The sequence below is a fragment of the Ctenopharyngodon idella genome, chromosome 3, assembly GCF_019924925.1.
Source record: "Ctenopharyngodon idella isolate HZGC_01 chromosome 3, HZGC01, whole genome shotgun sequence".
Classification (NCBI taxonomy): Eukaryota; Metazoa; Chordata; class Actinopteri; order Cypriniformes; family Xenocyprididae; genus Ctenopharyngodon; species Ctenopharyngodon idella.
The window spans coordinates 12,590,404-12,607,650 of NC_067222.1; the positions used below are offsets into that span (position 1 = coordinate 12,590,404).

Below are 17,247 nucleotides of genomic sequence, written 5' to 3' on the forward strand. Positions count from 1 at the left end.
CAATATATTAGAATGTCGTGGAAAAGTTCATTTATTTCAGTAATTCAACTCAAATTGTGGAACTCGTGTATTAAATAAACTCAATGCACACAGACTGAAGTACTTTAAGTCTTTGGTTCTTTTAATTGTGATGATTTTGGCTCACATTTAACAAAAACCCACCATTTCACTCAATAAATTAGAATACTTCATAAGATCAATAAAAAAGGATATTTTAAACAGAAATGTCATGCTTCTGAAAAGTATGTTCATTTCTATGCACTCAATACGTGGTTGGGCCTCCTTTTGCATTAATTACTGCATCAATGCAGCGTGGCATGGGTGATTTTAACACAAGGAACCGTGTTCACTCACATTTGAAAACACCCGTGTCGCTTTTCTCCTCCGTGTTCGATTATGACATATCATCTCCCGGTAGAAAAGTGGGCGGGAGCAGTAGGCCATCCAGGGATTTCTCGCCTAATGTTTTATGAATACTGAGGATTTGAACATACTACTCTTTTCATGTACTTCATGTTTTCTCCTACTATATAGCAGGCAGGTATGCATATTCAAACGCATTTGTATATGTGCATCCAAATCTTGTGGGAAATAATACACCACCCATGTATTTATAAATACTGAGGAATCTGACATATTATTCGTTCACCTACTGCTTTTTACCTACTTTATAGTAGGGAAATATGTGGATTCGAACGCAGCCCATGAGAGGACACCATTAGGACGCCTCCTGTTGGCAAGCTACCACTTTAGCAACTGATTTTACTGTTTAATATCCAGCCTTAAGCCAATTTTAAGCTACAAAGTTAATATTTAAAGTATTTATATATTTATGTTCAAAGAATGTTGTTCAAATGTTTTCTGGTAACATTATAAAAACATTTATCAAATACTAATGACAATATGTAGTGATTTCCTGAACACTGTTTTGAAAGTGTTTAATTCTAACACTTGTGTAACCTTTCCATTATTTAAGAGAAAAGTTAGGAACAGCTAGCTACAAAACAGGCTACAAAACTTGTCCAAGTATGTTCTTTTAAAACAGCACACACAGTCTTATTCATTTGAAGTTAGTTGTCATTCTAATGTTTTTCTCCTAACATTGAGGAAATGTAAAAAATCTTCTACAATGTATAAATAACGTTTGTGTGGTAACCTTTACATAACACTGAACAAACGGTCTATTATGTTACTGGAAGAACTTTTCAGAACATTAGACAAAGTTATGAGAATGTTCCCTGTGTAGCCCCTCTAGTTCGCACCTGCCCGCTCCAAGCGGGACGTGAACCCGGGCCCGTCAGCATGGAAGGTGGGCGCTCTAACAAGAAGGCTGAAGACCGCTGTCTCCAGCGTCAGTCACTAGAACACCTCTTGAGTTCAGGGGAGTGAAATTTACACACCCCCTACTAGCTTACGCCTGTTAACCGGGAAGATCCAGACCTACAGGAGTAACATTTACTGACTACTGAACGCTAAGATCCTCAGAGAGGGATAACAACTAAAGAATGGAAAGAGTGTGTGAGTGAAGGTGGTTGTGAATGTGTGTAGATGTGTGTTAGTTACAGGATCAGAGAATGACACCGTTCCTCTGTCATAGTCCAGATACACTCTCACACGATCAAGCTTTTGTTTAATACGAGAGCCAAATGGTTCAGACAGTCCTTCCTGTTCATACTCCACACTCCAGACATCAGTGTTAAAGCAACGATGCCCCTTCCTTTGGTTTGATGCTGTAGTTACTCCAAGAATCCAGCAGAAACTCTCTTTAACCTCCACATCCCAGCAGTGTGTTCCTGAGTTAAACCCCTCTGAACCCAGAACACAGGGATACCAGTCGAATCTCTCTGGATTATCAGGAACAAGTTGATTGATCCTGCTGTTTCTCACACTGGTCAGATCATCAGACAGGACAAGATCTGGATGAGCTGTGTTTGGATCCAGAATCAAAGGAGCTGATGAGACACAATCAACAGATGCTATTTATTTATTTATCTGTTTGTGACATGAAGAACCTTTAGATCTCTCCACCCTCCATCATTTCCACTGTATGTGCGAGAGCTCTGGGGCCTCATTTATAACCGTTGCGTACGCACAAAACAGGCCCTGAAAGAGGCGTACGCCAGTTCCTACGCATAAGTTGTGATTTATAAAAACAAACCTGACGGGAAAATTTGCGCACCTCCACGCAAACTCTGACCCATGCGTATGAACATTTTGGAGACAGAGCAGTTTGGCGACACCGAAGGTGAGCTGAAGGACTCACGGCAGATGAAGGAAAACCACTTTAAATCCTCATTTTGAGTCCGAATCATAAATACAGTGCATGTTCACTATAACAGTTTACATAAATAAAATAATGATTTAAACTCGTGTATTTGATATACACATTTACATTAATATTACACTTTCACTAATGGCGATAAGCATTGAAATTACATTACACAGAAGTTAAACAAAACTGATATGAATTTAGATAGTAGATGTGCTACTTTCGATCACTTTTTCTGTGACATGCTGTTTTAATGACAGCGAGGAGCGCTAGGAGCACAATAATTCCTCTTTAAACTAAACTGCAGATGTTATGACCAAATATTTTAGTGAGAACAATGATCAGTGATGCTCTTAACTTCGATATTATGGAAGACACTGCTGGATTTGGTGGTCGAACGGTCCATTGTCCAGTTTGAATAGGTCCAATGATAATAGCTTACTGTACAACCGCAGCTGCAGGAGGTGCTGATGTCGCGTGAAGGCATCTTCAAACAATTACCACTGTATTTGAAAGATACAACTTGAAGAAAACGGTAAGATTTGCGTATTTCCTTTTTAAAATACTTTGTCAGTGACGCGCCGAGACAGACAATTGTATTTACACTGCAATAAATAAGTAGGCCTATCTGTTTCCACTAAAAACAGCCTAAACATCCTAAAGGATATGTTCAACTTATCAGTAAAACTGCAATATATTTATTCTAAAACATAAAGAGGATATTGGAGGATTTTTTTTATCGTATTTATTAATGTGTATTTCACAAATGGCATTTATAGTCTGTATCGAATATTTACCAATGTCTTGTACCTTTGACGGTGTTAACCATAGTGTCACGAGGACAGGAATATGCATAAAAATAATATGCAGATGAGGTTATGCATAGTAAAACTAGGCGTTGTAAGCTCCATATATGGTGATTTCAGGGAGGAGACAGGGTGGAGATGCACGTACGCACAATCTTCCGCTGACTGTGATTTATAAAGGGATTTGTGCGCAGGTTCTGGCGTGCACATGGTTTTATAAATCTGAAAACTTTTGTGTGTACACAGAATCGTACAGTTTTAGGATGAAATCTATGGAAAGTTTTATAAATGAGGCCCCTGATCTTCTGCAGTTAGACTCACTGTTTTGGACGATGTCCTGCATCTTCTTCCAGACTCTGAACGGCAGGTTGCCCAAGTAACGTGGCACATTAATCAAAGCTCCAGAAGCCATCTGTGGATCCGGCTGTGAACTCTGGACTCTGGAAGAACATTCAGGAGTCAGAACTGCAGTGGCTTCGGATCAGAACCAGAGAGACCAGAGACAGGAGCAGATCACTCACCTTTCCATTGAGACTGGAAACTCCTGTAGAACAAACACACCATTTACTATCAAGAACTCAATCAATCAATCAATCAATGATCTGAAATCAGACCTTCAGAAAGCAGACGTCATTGTCTTTCATCATCTCCTCCATGTCTTTGATTGTGTGTAAAAGAGCTGAGATGTGTCTGTTCATCTCCTCCAGCTTCTCCATCATCATCTGCTTCTTCTGCTCCTCTTCCTCCCTCAGTGCAGTGATTGTAGCTTCTTCTTCATCTCTGAGAAACTGATGAAGCTTGTCAAACTGCTGTTTAATCTGACGCTCTGTGTGCTCAGCTTGAGACTGAAATCAAAACACATTCACCTTCGGTCATCTCAATTGTCTTATTCTGGAGACATCTCATCACGCTGCCTGTGGTCGGCCAAACTGTCAGTTGACATCAAAATGCGGAAGGTGATTACTAGCCATAAAACGTAGTAATAATCTGCGTTCTCATGTATGTACCCCCGAGTAGAACGTAAGTAGTTGTGCAAGTAAGTTGTTCTAATGAAATTTGTCAAAAGAATCAGTCCTTACCTTGATGTGATGAACTGTTTTTTCAAACACTCCTTTAACTTTTTCTTTGTGTATAAGTTTCTCTTGTAAGGATTTAAGCAGTGTATTGATCTCCTCCTAGAAATTAAAGTGAAAATCAGATATTTCTGTGAAATGTTCATATATGTAATGCACAATATGTGCAAAATGGTACGGATAAATTTGTATATATTTATGATATACAACTATAAGTTTTTATCCTCAGATATAAATATGTCCTTACCTTATATGATGAAGCCACTTCACTGATGGGTCTGAATTTATGATTGTCGTGTTGTTGTGAAGTAAAGCACACTACACACGCAGGCTGTTTGTCCTCCAGACAGAAGAGTTTGAGTTTCTCACTGTGTAAACTGCAGATCTCCTCAGATGAACGCCTTTCATTTCTCTCCTTCAGGAACGACTCACACACATTTTTTAATGCAAGATTACATGGAGGTTCAGCATGTGAGGATATTCTCTTGCAGACAGGACACTCATGAGTTCCCTTGGTTCTCCAGAACTGTTGAAGACACTCTTTACAGACACTGTGACTACATGATAAAATAACAGGATTCTTGAAGATTTCACAGCACATGGGACAAGAAAGTTCTTCTTCAGATAGTGAATACATTGTCAATGTTTGAGCTCCAGCAATCTAAGATTACACTTTCTGAATGATGGTTTCAAAAATTAATCAACATGAGAATCACAAAGATCTTCTGTCTCTTCTTGAAAGTGTTACTTCTCCACTGATTGCAGATTATTTTATGATTTTGTCGACACTAAGAGGCAGAAAGGAGAAATAAGACAGTCACTTCCTGGTAAGTGATGTAAGAGGGTGGAGCTTCTGCATCTTTTTCATCTTGTCTCGTGTTTAACTCTTATTCTGCCTTATTTGATGTTGGATGGTGATTTGAAATATTAACGATTATCTATTATAGGACATCTGATCTTTCAGTACATGGATACATATGACATCTTTATAATATCTTTATAAATCTCTATTTTTGTTCCCAGATTGAAGAGTGATCAACCCTCCAGCTTGCCACATTTCTATAAAGAGCTTCAACCCGTATGCAAAGAAAATATATTTCCTTATATATGAATGATCAATATATTAAATGATTTAACAGTATATTGAAAATATACAGAATAATATATTGTGTTAATATATTACAATATAAGGAATTGCCACTTTTCATTTATTGAAGAATATGACAACATATTTACTTTTATATTCAGCAATACACTTCATAACATATAGATATACATGTGATAAGATATGGTACTATATGTGTATAAATATATTGAACATATATTTACTCATGCAGTATAGACACACACACACACATAACCAGACAGTAACCTTATCTTAATGCCTGAGATATAGTTGAGAGAATTTTGACCTGTTTTATTTGTCAGAAACAGCATCCCAGCGGTCAACAGTTAATTTTCACATTTAGGAGGTAAACAGTTACTTTCCTGGATCGAAGTTCAAATTGATTTGTTCTAAACAAGTTTGTAGGCATCAGATTGTAACATATGCAGGTTTTAGGAAGCCTCTGTTGGTCATAGCAATGTTCAGCAAACTGCTAAAACTTCAACTGTTGCATGTTCCTCAGTTTCAACTTCGTCTCAAGTAGATGTTTTAGAGGACCAAATGAATCCCCAGCATTAATCTACTTGTTCCAATTCTTCCTATGAGAACAATCATTCAGGGCTTACTAAAGATTCAACTGAAGAATCATAGGAGATTTAGAGTTCTGACCTTCTCTCCATGCATTCATCAACACCTCCCCATCCCCCTCCCTCCTCCACGATCTGTGTAGAGGATGTGTTTCGGGTCTTCCGGAAACAGCTGGCCCGTATCCTCACACAAATCTTCAACAGATCACTAGAGCTATGAGAAGTCCCTTCCTGCTTCAAATGCTCCACCATCATCCCCATCTCCAATAAACCCAAAATCACAGGACTGAAAGACCTGTTGCTTTGACGTCTGTGGTCAAGAAGTCATTTGAGAGACTGGCGTTGGCCCACCTGAAGGACATCACTGGACCCTTGTCATTCTGTCTCTGCCATGGACGCTTCTGTCACCAAGACAAATTCTTCATAAGTGTAAATATACAATAAAACTCATTCTGATTCTGATATAGATAATGAGTGATCAGTGATGTAAACAGAGTTCAATTCTGCAGGAAAGCAGCTTTAAAAAGAAAATAGTGTCATTGTTCAGCTAAGGTCAGTTCATTGTTGATTCAGTTCTGTTGTAAATATCATCAATTTTGAAATGAGTTCAATATAAAACAGCTCTACAGAAAACATGTCATCCAGCTAAGTTCAGTTCTCATCCAATATTTTCAAATCAATGACACTTTTTTAAAAAATAAATAAATAAATAAATCCATCCTCCAGCCGAGAAACATTAGGATGGAGAGCAAATCCTTTTTTAGCTGAAATGTTTCGTATTATTGTTGACTGTCATGTTTGTAATGTATCCACTGACGTTTTGAGTCAGTTGCTCAATTTTACCTCTAGATGTCAGTAAAGCCACACTGTCTCACTGCTCACCCAAGCAAGTTGAGAATTAGTTTGAACAAAAAAACAAAAAAAAACCCAAAAACAAATATTCAGGGTTCCCACTCATTCCGACCAAGTAATGTTTCTAAAAGCAATATGAGAGTGTGAGTGGTATTGCAGTGCTGGATATCAGTCATGTGATCATCACGGTCCAATCACAGCCACCGTACTGATGTTCAGATCAAGAGCACTCTTATGCCAAGTTCGCACTGCATGATTTTCAAAGTCATCAGATCACTGTTCTTTTCACACTGCACAACTAAATGGCATAGCATTCAGTCGCTGATGTGTGCACACTGCACGATGGATCGCGACAGGGGGTTTCAACAGGAAGAATTCCTTTACAATATGAAGAATTGCTGACAACTCTGTCTGGTCTGCAAACTACGTTTCACAACCAAACCAAACACACGCGATAAGTGATAAGGAAATAATTAAAAATTATAGCCAATCCAAATCCAGATCCAAATTTGCAGTGAAAGGGATTTTGCAAAAATCTGTTGGCGTGTGAATTCAGCATTACTCATGTGATATGGATTAAATATTGGAAAAATGATAAAAGAAGGATTAAAACATTTACTGACTATTCAAATGTAAGATCCTAAGAGTGAAAATAGTGTAACAACAAAAGAATGGAAAGAGTGTGTGAGTGAAGGTGGTTGTGAATGTGTGTAGATGTGTGTTAGTTACAGGATCAGAGAACGACACCGTTCCTCTGTCATAGTCCAGATACACTCTCACACAATCAAGCTGCTGAAAAACACGAAAGCCAGTCCGTTCAGACAGGCTGTACCGATCAAACCACACGCTCCAGACATCAGTGTTATAGAAATCACGTCCCTTCCTCTGGTTTGATGCTGTAGTTACTCCAAGACTCCAGTCTGAACTCTCTTTAACTTCCACATCCCAGCAGTGTGTTCCTGAGTTAAACCCCTCTGAACCCAGAACACAGGGATCCCAGTCGAATCTCTCTGGATTATCAGGAACAGGTTGGTTGTTCCAGTTCAATTTCAAACTTGTCAGATCATCAGACAGGACAAGATCTGGATGAGCCGTGTTTGGATCCAGAATCACAGGAGCTGATGAGACACAATCAACAGATGCTCTTATTTTGTTGTTCATATAATGATCAAATGATAAATAAACTGTTCACAGATTATTATAAATGATGACACTCATCCTGTTGATCAAACACATAAGACATTTTTCTCTGATCATGGTCAATGGCTTCATTTACATGCATACAAATAATCCGTTTGTAATCATATTGATGGTCAATTGGACTGAAATGCCTTCATGTAGACACCTCAAATCAATCTGAATGAAATTTTGAATGCTTGAAAGGGCTGGTGTAGACCTGAAATAATCTGATACACTGGAAAAAAAAATAGCATGTAAACACTTGAAAATTACTTTTTGCTATCAGATTCAAAAATACCCTGTGTACATGCAATGCGTATGTTTACATATGTTTACATCTTATGAACGTGTGTACATCTTCTTACAAACTGTTTTTTTTCTTAATTAATTAGTTTACTGACTTGAAAATCTTTTTTATTTAACCTTTTTGTGCATAGAGATCACTACAATGGACAGCTATTTCAAAAAGCATTTTCTTGCATATGACTCCTGCAGGTAAAAAAAAAAAAAAATGTAGCATCAAGCAATATCTAATGAGTCATATCACAGTTAAATTTCCCAAGTATTTATTTTAGATTGGGAGAAAATTCCACTATAGTGGACATTGTGCATCAATAGCTATATTTCAGTTACAATTCATACAATTCACATTGCAGCATGTAATCAAAAAGTAATTTGAGTACATAATGCATGTTGCTTGTAATGCATTACTTTACTCGTAACATTAAAAAGTAATCTGATTACGTTATCCATGTTACTTGTAATGCGTTACTTTATTCCTTACATCAATAAAGTAATCTGATTACGTTATCCATGTTACTTGTAATGCGTTACTTTATTCCATACATCAAAAAAGTAATCCGATTACGTTATCCATGTTACTTGTAATGTGTTACTTTATTCCATACATCAAAAAAGTAATCCGATTACGTTATCCATGTTACTTGTAATGTGTTACTTTATTCCATACATCAAAAAAGTAATCCGATTACGTTATCCATGTTACTTGTAATGTGTTACTTTATTCCTTACATCAAAAAAGTAATCTGATTACGTTATCCATGTTACTTGTAATGCGTTACTTTATTCCATACATCAAAAAAGTAATCCGATTACGTTATCCATGTTACTTGTAATGTGTTACTTTATTCCTTACATCAAAAAAGTAATCTGATTACGTTATCCATGTTACTTGTAATGCGTTACTTTATTCCATACATCAAAAAAGTAATCCGATTACGTTATCCATGTTACTTGTAATGCATTACTTTACTCCATTCATCAAAAAGTAATCTGATTACATTATGTATGTTACTTGTAATCCGTTACCCCCAACACTGCTCATTTCAGATGAGATTGAAAAAACCTGAGGTTTTCTCAGAGGAGAGCTATGGTAGAAATGTGTCCATCTTGAACATAATGAGAATTATCAGCTAATAAAGGTAAATCGCCATACTCTGGTACACTGGAGGGAGCATCTGAGTAGGGTTTCCACAGTTTTTCCTTGACAGGTTGTAGAGATCTCTGATATCAGAACATGAGGATGTGATTCCATCAAAAATACCCGAAGTTCAACTTGTATGAATTTCAATTGCGTTTTCAATATTTAGCATTTATATTTTACATAATTTTACAATAGTTTGTCAAATACACACAATTTTACTGTGTTATTACAGTAATCAATACTTTAATACACTATCTTTTCAGTTTAAACCATAAATGCATGCGGTCCACTCAAATCATCTGGAAATCTCTTTGAAAAATATGTTTTTAAAAAATTACATTTCAAAGCTTGTTTTTCATGCCCAAAGAGCAATAAAAACACATAGGGAAAAAGTGTTAACCCATAACCCTCATAACCCTTCATAACCAGTGAGTTTTTCTAACCCTCAAGATTTATTGTTTTCCCAGTGTTTCCCACAGGATTATATGAGACTGTGGTGGGTGGATAACCTCTAGGGTTATCCGTGGGCATGACACTGACGTTAAACGGTGTCGCTGTCAGCCAGTTTACGTCACTTCTGAGTTCCTACTGGCGGTGAAAATCAAAGTTCCTTTGATGCGAACGCAACCATGAAAATGTCGCTAGGAGAAATGTAGTTCTTAGGGGACCACCCTGATGGCTAATTCCTATAACTGCATTCCTATAACAATGCTGAGCGAAAGCCCCTCATCTTTCAGTTTGTGTCATAAAGAACTTTTAACTCTCCACCCATCTGTATGTGTAACAGCACAGATCTTCTGCAGTTAGACTCACTGTTTTGGGCGATGTCCTGCATCTTCTTCCAGACTCTGAACGGCAGGTTGCCCAAGTAACGTGGCACATTAATCAAAGCTCCAGAAGCCATCTGTGGATCCGGCTGTGAGCTCTGGACTCTGGAAGAACATTCAGGAGTCAGAACTGCAGTGGCTTTGGATCAGAACCAGAGAGACCAGAGACAGGAGCAGATCACTCACCTTTCCTTTGAGACTGGAAACTTCTGTAGAACAAACACACCATTTATCATCAAGAACTCAATCAATCAATCAATCAATCAATGATCTGAAATCAGACCTTCAGAAAGCAGACGTCATTGTCTTTCATCATCTCCTCCATGTCTTTGATTGTGTGTGAAAGAGCTGAGATGTGTCTGTTCATCTCCTCCAGCTTCTCCATCATCATCTGCTTCTTCTGCTCCTCTTCCTCCCTCAGTGCAGTGATTGTAGCTTCTTCTTCATCTCTGAGAAACTGATGAAGCTTCTCAAACTGCTGTTTAATATGATGCTCTGTGTGCTCAGCTTGAAACTGAAATCAAAACACATTCACCTCAATCATCTAAAACTGATTCTGGATTCTAGAGCAGCATGAAGAGTGAGTGGGTAAATGTGGGCTACAACTTTAACTTTCTGAAGTACTAGTACTGTAGCATTAGCAGTAGCAGCACGCACTACTATGCTTTCACATTTGTCGCATTTGCAGTTTGCATCAGGTCTGTGGCTGTATACCACAAACACAACATTTACTTATTTTAATTTCAGATAAAAAGTTGTTACTGAACATGTCTTTCAGCATTGTGATTCTCTTTGTACATAGGCTACACTCTTTCATAGATGTCACGTTTATACATTTAAACATTTTCTTCAATTCATTACTTTATATTTTTATAGAGTAAAACTTTAGATTTATATATTATGTTGCTCAAGGAAGTGGCAAAACATTTAAACATAGACTATATGTTAAAATCACAAACATCTTAAGCCCTTGAGTGTCACCGGCCCACCGGAAGGCCGCTACTGTCAATAATTTCTCTAGTCTGAGTCCTACGCACCTATCTATTACCCACAGGGAATAGAAAAAAAAAATAGAAAATTTCTAAATTTTAATTTCATAGACTTCAAAGAGTAAACTATGGAATAATAAATTGACCTTATGTAATTATCTATTAGGAACTTATATAATTATATTAAATGAATACATGCATTCAGCATTTCTACTCAACAGTTTTCTGTGTGTGCATTATTCCAGCCAGTAAAGGAACATGAAATTGTCAGACAAACCAATGCATCTGTTCTAATATCAAATGTCGAAAAACAAACAAACAAAACAAAAAACAAAACAATCCTCACCATGATGTGATGAACTGTTTTTTCAAACTCTCTTTTAATGTTTTCTTTGTGTTGAAGTTTCTCTTGAAAGGACTTCAGTGCTGTATTGAGCTCCTCCTAGAATTTAAAGGAGACCTATTATATAAAATTCACTTTTACATAGTGTTTGAACATAAATGACCAACAATGGTCCTTAATAAATCAGAAACAGTTCTGGAAACAAGCTGGTTCCAGTTTTCTGGCTAATGTTAGGGTTGGGTATCGAGAACCAGTTCTAAAATTACAAGAACCGGGGATTCAATAAGACACATGCATTTCAATTCTGCTTAATGATTCCTGTGTTTGCATTTTAATGTGATTTTAAACCAGTGGTCTCAAACTCAGTTCTGGAAGGGCTACTGCCCTGCAGAGTTTAGCTCCAACCCTAATTGAACACACCTGATCCAGCTAATAAAGGTCTTCAGGGTTACAAGAAACTTCCAGGAGCTGAGTTTAAGACACTTTTTTAAACCACTTTTTTGACACTTTTTTAAACCACTGAAGCGCAAGAAGATCCAAAAGAGAACTTGCGCAATGTTTTCTGTGCTGTGCTAACGACTTTGCAAATGAGCGTCAGTGAAAGACAGGATTTGCACAAAAGTTAATTCTCAAAGATGGAACAATACCAACTGTTAGTGATCCAATTTCAGATCTAGGACGCCTAATTATATTTTGTGAAAGTTTGCAAATCGCCTTGCAGAATGTGCTTGTTAGCAAGTTGTACAGCTAATCTTCCGATTTGAACATAAGGCTGAACACCGTTACTGACTGTCTTAGACATGATGGTTGTGTTCGACTTGAAGCAGTGAAACACAGACCAATCAGCAATAATTTCAACTGCTGATTCTTTTTTACCCTTTTTTCTAATTTAATGAGTATATTCTCAGAAAAAAATGGTACAAATGCTGTCACTGAGTGGTACCCTTTCAAAAGGTTATAATATATACCATTTAGGTACAACATATTGCTGTTATATACAATTATATTGCTGTCTATGGATGAGTCATATACCTCTTGGATTTCATCAAAAATATCTTAATTTGTGTTCTGAAGATGAACGAAGGTCTTACTGATGTAGAACGGTATAAGGGTGAGTAATTAATGACAGAATTTTCATTTTTGGGTGAACTAACCCTTTAAATTAACAGTGGTTTGTGAATGTTGATACTTTAATAACAAATAATTTAATCGGCATTTATGCTGAGATCTTTAGCTTGTGGCCAGGTGACACGTAACTTAAAACTATTTCATGGAAATTTCATGGATGTAGCCTACTAGTTCTCACCGACACGCTTGTTGTGTTTCCTAGGGTTTTGACATGTTTTATAGACTCTGTATTGATTCTTATTGGTTTCTTAATTGCCCCCCACCCCACAGCACCCTAACCTAAAACATCTTCCTGTGCCCCTGGTACAAAGCCTTAATTGTTTACATAATGAATAATAATTTAGCAACCAAAATGTTACATATATAGCTTCTATAATAAATAAAACTTTTATTTCAGGGATTGTCTCCGATTACTGTCAACACGCTGTAGTTCAGCCCTTACTGAAAAAAGAAAATCTGGATAATAGCGTTCTCTGCATCCATAGACCAATTTCTAAACTTCCATTTCTGGCCAAGATTTTAGAGAAAAGTGTTCTTATTCAACTGGAGTCTTTCCTTGATGAAAATGATATTTGTGAAGTATTTCAGTCAGGTTTTAAGAAGCATCATAGCACAGAAACAGCATTATTAAAGGTTTTTAATGATATTTTTTGGCAACCGATCAAGGGAATATGACTGCACTTTTTAGATCTCACAGCAGCATTTGACACAATTGACCATCATATACTCATCTCACGACATGAAACGTGCTGGCATCTCTGGAAATGCCTTAAATTGGTTTAAATCCTATTTGTAATAGAAGTTTCTCTGTTGGTATGGGTGAGTGTACATCAGCTTCATCACCTTTATCGTGTGGTATTCCTCAAGGGTCTGTGTTAGCACCGCTTATCTTTTCTCTTTATATGCTCCCATTAGGTTCAATTCTACACAAATACAGTGTGTCCTTTCACTGCTACGCAGATGATACACAATTGCATGTACCATTTAAGTCAAATGATTCCACTGTCATGGAAAGATTGTTGGCTTGTCTGAATGATGTCAAGGCATGGATATCTATAAATTTTTTGAGGCTAAATGAATCGAAAACAGAATTGATTATTTTTGGTCCTTCTGAACTTGATAACGCAGTTTAAATTAAGCTGGGTCTCCTGAGCCCCTTTAGGAAACATCATGTAAAAAATTTGGGGATGACTTGCGATAGCGCACTAAAATTTGACAAGCAGATAAATGAAATTGTCAGAACAAGTTTTTTCAAATTGAGGATGATCTCTAAGATTAACCCGTTTTTATCCCAGAAAGATTTAGAAAAAGTTATTCATGCGTTTATCGTCTCAAGATTAGATTCGGTATATTCGGAGCGCAATTCGGTATATTATGGTGCTCAAAATAAAGTCTCAGACAGACCCTGGTGTTAAAGTCATTGCACTGGCTGCCTGTTTCTTTAAGGATTAATTTTAAAATTTTATTACTTGTATTTAAATCTCTACATGGCTTAGCTCCATCTTATATTGCTGATCTAATTCAGGAACAAAAGCTAATAAGATCCCTACGATCTCAATCACAGAAACTTCTTGTTGTTCCTCGGTCTAAGATGAAATCCAGAGGGGACCACGCGTTTGCGGTCGCTGCCCCTAAATTATGGAACAGCCTGCCGTTATATATTAGGGACGCAGTTTAAAAGCCACTTGAAAACATATTTTTTTATGATAGCGTTCGATCATAGATAAGTGCAGAGTTTGCTAGTATCATATATGCCTCTTCTGATCTTAGTTAAGATGTATTTTGTCTTTTTAAGGTTTCTTTTTATATTAATTATATAATTATATGAATGTGTTCCTTTTTTAAAAAAAATTGTCTTCTGCTCATAGTGTTACTCTTTGTACAGCACTATGGTCAACGTTGTTGTTTTATTCAGTGCTTTATAAATAAATTTGAATTTCAATTTGAACTGATATGTAAATATAGAAACATATATGGATGTTTTTGGAGATCTCCAGTATGCAGCTATATCTACTTGGGAATATCTGAAGCATGAGCCATAAAGGCTCCACCCTCTTCTAGAAAAGGGAGAAGCAGCAGCTCATTTGCATTTAAAGATACACATGGAAACTGCGTGTTTTGCTCCCACCCAAACGGGCATTTAGGGCATGCTATAATAAATGATCTGATGTGTATTTTGAGCTGAAAGTTCACATACACATTCTGGGGACACCTGAGACTTATATTACGTCTTGTAAAAAGGGACATAGTTTCTCTTAAAGTAAAAATCTGTAAGACGCCAGAGATTTCTGTCATATGTTCATGTATGTAATACATGGTATGAGCAAAATGGTGACATTTATTTATGACAAGCTTTAATCCTCAAATATAAATATGTCTTACCTTATATGATGAAACCACTTCACTGATGGGTCTGAATTTATGATTGTCGTGTTGTTGTGAAGTAAAGCACACTACACACGCAGGCTGTTTGTCCTCCAGACAGAAGAGTTTGAGTTTCTCACTGTGTAAACTGCAGATCTCCTCAGATGAATGTCTCTCATTTCTCTCCTTCAGGAACGACTCACACAAGTTTTTTAACGCCAGATTAATTGGAGGTTGATGTTTTGATGCTCTCCTGCAGACAGGACACTCCTGAGTTTTCTTTGTTCTCCAGAACTGCTTAAGACAGTCTTTACAGAAACTGTGACTACATGATAAAATAACAGGAACATTGAAGATTTCATGACACACGGGACAAATATAATCATATTTAGCTGGTGAATCCATTTTCACTGTTTAAGCTCCAGCAATCTTTTACTTTCACTTTCTGAATGATGGTTTCACAAATAAACAACAACAAGAATCACAAAGATCTACAGTCTGTTTCAGAAACAAACGTTTCATAAATCTTCTTGAACGCGTTTTTCGTCATTCTCCATTGATCGCGGATTTGTTATTGCTTTTGTAGAGACATGAAAGACTCAGTTTTGCAGAACGGAAAAATAATGAGACAGTCTCTTCCTGGTGAGGTATGTAAAGGGGCGGAGTTTCTGGTCACGTGGGTGTGTTAAAACAGTTCAGAATACAGGCCTTCTTCAGGTTATGTGAACAAAATGCGTTCAAAATTAACTTGAATCAAACTCTCGTTTAATGCTAGAAAACTTTGAGTCAGACGAAACAGAAAAGTGACAGAACATAATGATAAAAAAGACAAGATATTTTAGCACTGAACACTGAAGTAGTTTGAATGCTATTAATGTGTATGTGTATTTGTGATTCTCTGTCAAAAACGTGCATGTTCACTTATACTGTGTGTGTGTGTGTGTGTGTGTGTGTGTGCAATAGCAAGACATTTTCTTTCAAGATGCATATATGAAAATAATGACTATATAGTAGACTGGAGAATATTATATATTATCTATGAGTAGACGCCTATGACTGCTAATAATAAAAATAAAAATAATATAAACCTTAGGACACCATACAGACTTTATCAAAGAATTTGCTGACTTTCTATCGGAGTTAGTACTAACTGCAGATAAAGTCCTTGTTGTTAGTGATTTTAATATCCATGTAGATAATGAAAAAGACGCATTAGGATTGGCATTTACAGACATTCTAAATTCTATTGGAGTTAGACAACACGTGTCAGGACCCACTCATTGTCGTAATCATACTTTAGATCTAATATTGTCACATGGAATCGATATTGATGCCGTTGAAATTCTGCAGCAGAGTGACGACATCTCAGATCATTATCTAGTCTTGTGTTTACTACATTTAGTCAAGGCTGCTAAACTGCCTCCCTGCCATAAATATGGTAGAACCATCACTTCTACCACTAAAGATTGCTTTATAAATAATCTTCCTGATCAGTTTCATCGCCTTAGCATACCAGGCAGCTTAGAAGACCTCAATGTTACAACAGAAACTATTGCCTCTGTCTTTTCCAGCACATTAGACTCAGTTGCTCCTTTGCATTTAAAAAAGATTAAGGAAATTAATCCAATGCCATGGTACAATGAGCACACTCGGGCCCTAAAGGTAGCAGCCAGAAAAAGAGAGAGAGAGAGAATGATTGAGTACAGAAAGGCCTTAAAAACTGCTAGATCTGCCTATTTTTCAAAACTTTTAGAAGAAAATAAGCACAACCCTAGGTATTTATTTGATACAGTGGCTAAATTAACAAGAAATAAAGCTTCAACTTCTGATGTTTCCAAACAGCACAGCAGTAATGACTTTATGAACTTCTTTACTTGCGAGATTGACAATATTAGAGAGAAAATTATAACCATGCAACCGTCTACTACAGTATCGTGTCAGACAGTGCATTGTAGTGTCCCTGAGGAACAATTCAATTCATTTACTGCTTTAGGAGAGGAAGAATTGTCTAAAATTGTTAAATCATCAAAATCAACAACATGTACGTTAGACCCTATACTGACTAAGCTATTGAAAGAGATGCTTCCAGAGGTCATAGATCCTCTTCTTAATATCGTTAATTCATCTTTATCACTAGGATACGTACCGAAAACATGCTACCCTTAGGGAGATATCATTAGGAAGCATGGCGTTAGCTTTCACTGTTACTCTGATGATACTCAGCTCTATATTTCTTTGCGCCCTGACGAAACTTACCAATTCACAAAATTAACGGAATGCA

The 17,247-nt window shown here is 36.9% G+C and overlaps 1 protein-coding gene across 5 annotated transcripts; it reads right to left on the bottom strand.

Moving 5' to 3' along the window:
• Positions 1-14: 14 nt before the first annotated feature.
• On the bottom strand, positions 15-15,740 carry LOC127509947 (zinc-binding protein A33-like). 5 transcript variants are annotated; one of them, XM_051889352.1, is made up of 6 exons: positions 14,985-15,740; positions 11,478-11,573; positions 10,426-10,656; positions 3,597-3,619; positions 3,397-3,515; positions 15-1,952 (listed from the first exon to the last, which is right to left on the bottom strand). In XM_051889352.1, exons 1-6 carry the CDS (start codon positions 15,369-15,371, stop codon positions 1,456-1,458), a joined length of 1,353 nt encoding a protein of 450 aa, XP_051745312.1. In that variant the 5' UTR covers positions 15,372-15,740; the 3' UTR covers positions 15-1,455. The 5 variants fall into 5 exon arrangements, with proteins under 5 accessions (XP_051745312.1, XP_051745311.1, XP_051745314.1 ...); XM_051889351.1 differs by lacking the exons at positions 10,426-10,656; positions 11,478-11,573; positions 14,985-15,740 and adding exons at positions 3,690-3,920; positions 4,155-4,250; positions 4,396-7,268; XM_051889350.1 differs by lacking the exons at positions 15-1,952; positions 3,397-3,515; positions 3,597-3,619 and adding exons at positions 5,340-7,810; positions 10,129-10,247; positions 10,329-10,351.
• Between the last annotated feature and the right edge of the window lie 1,507 nt (positions 15,741-17,247).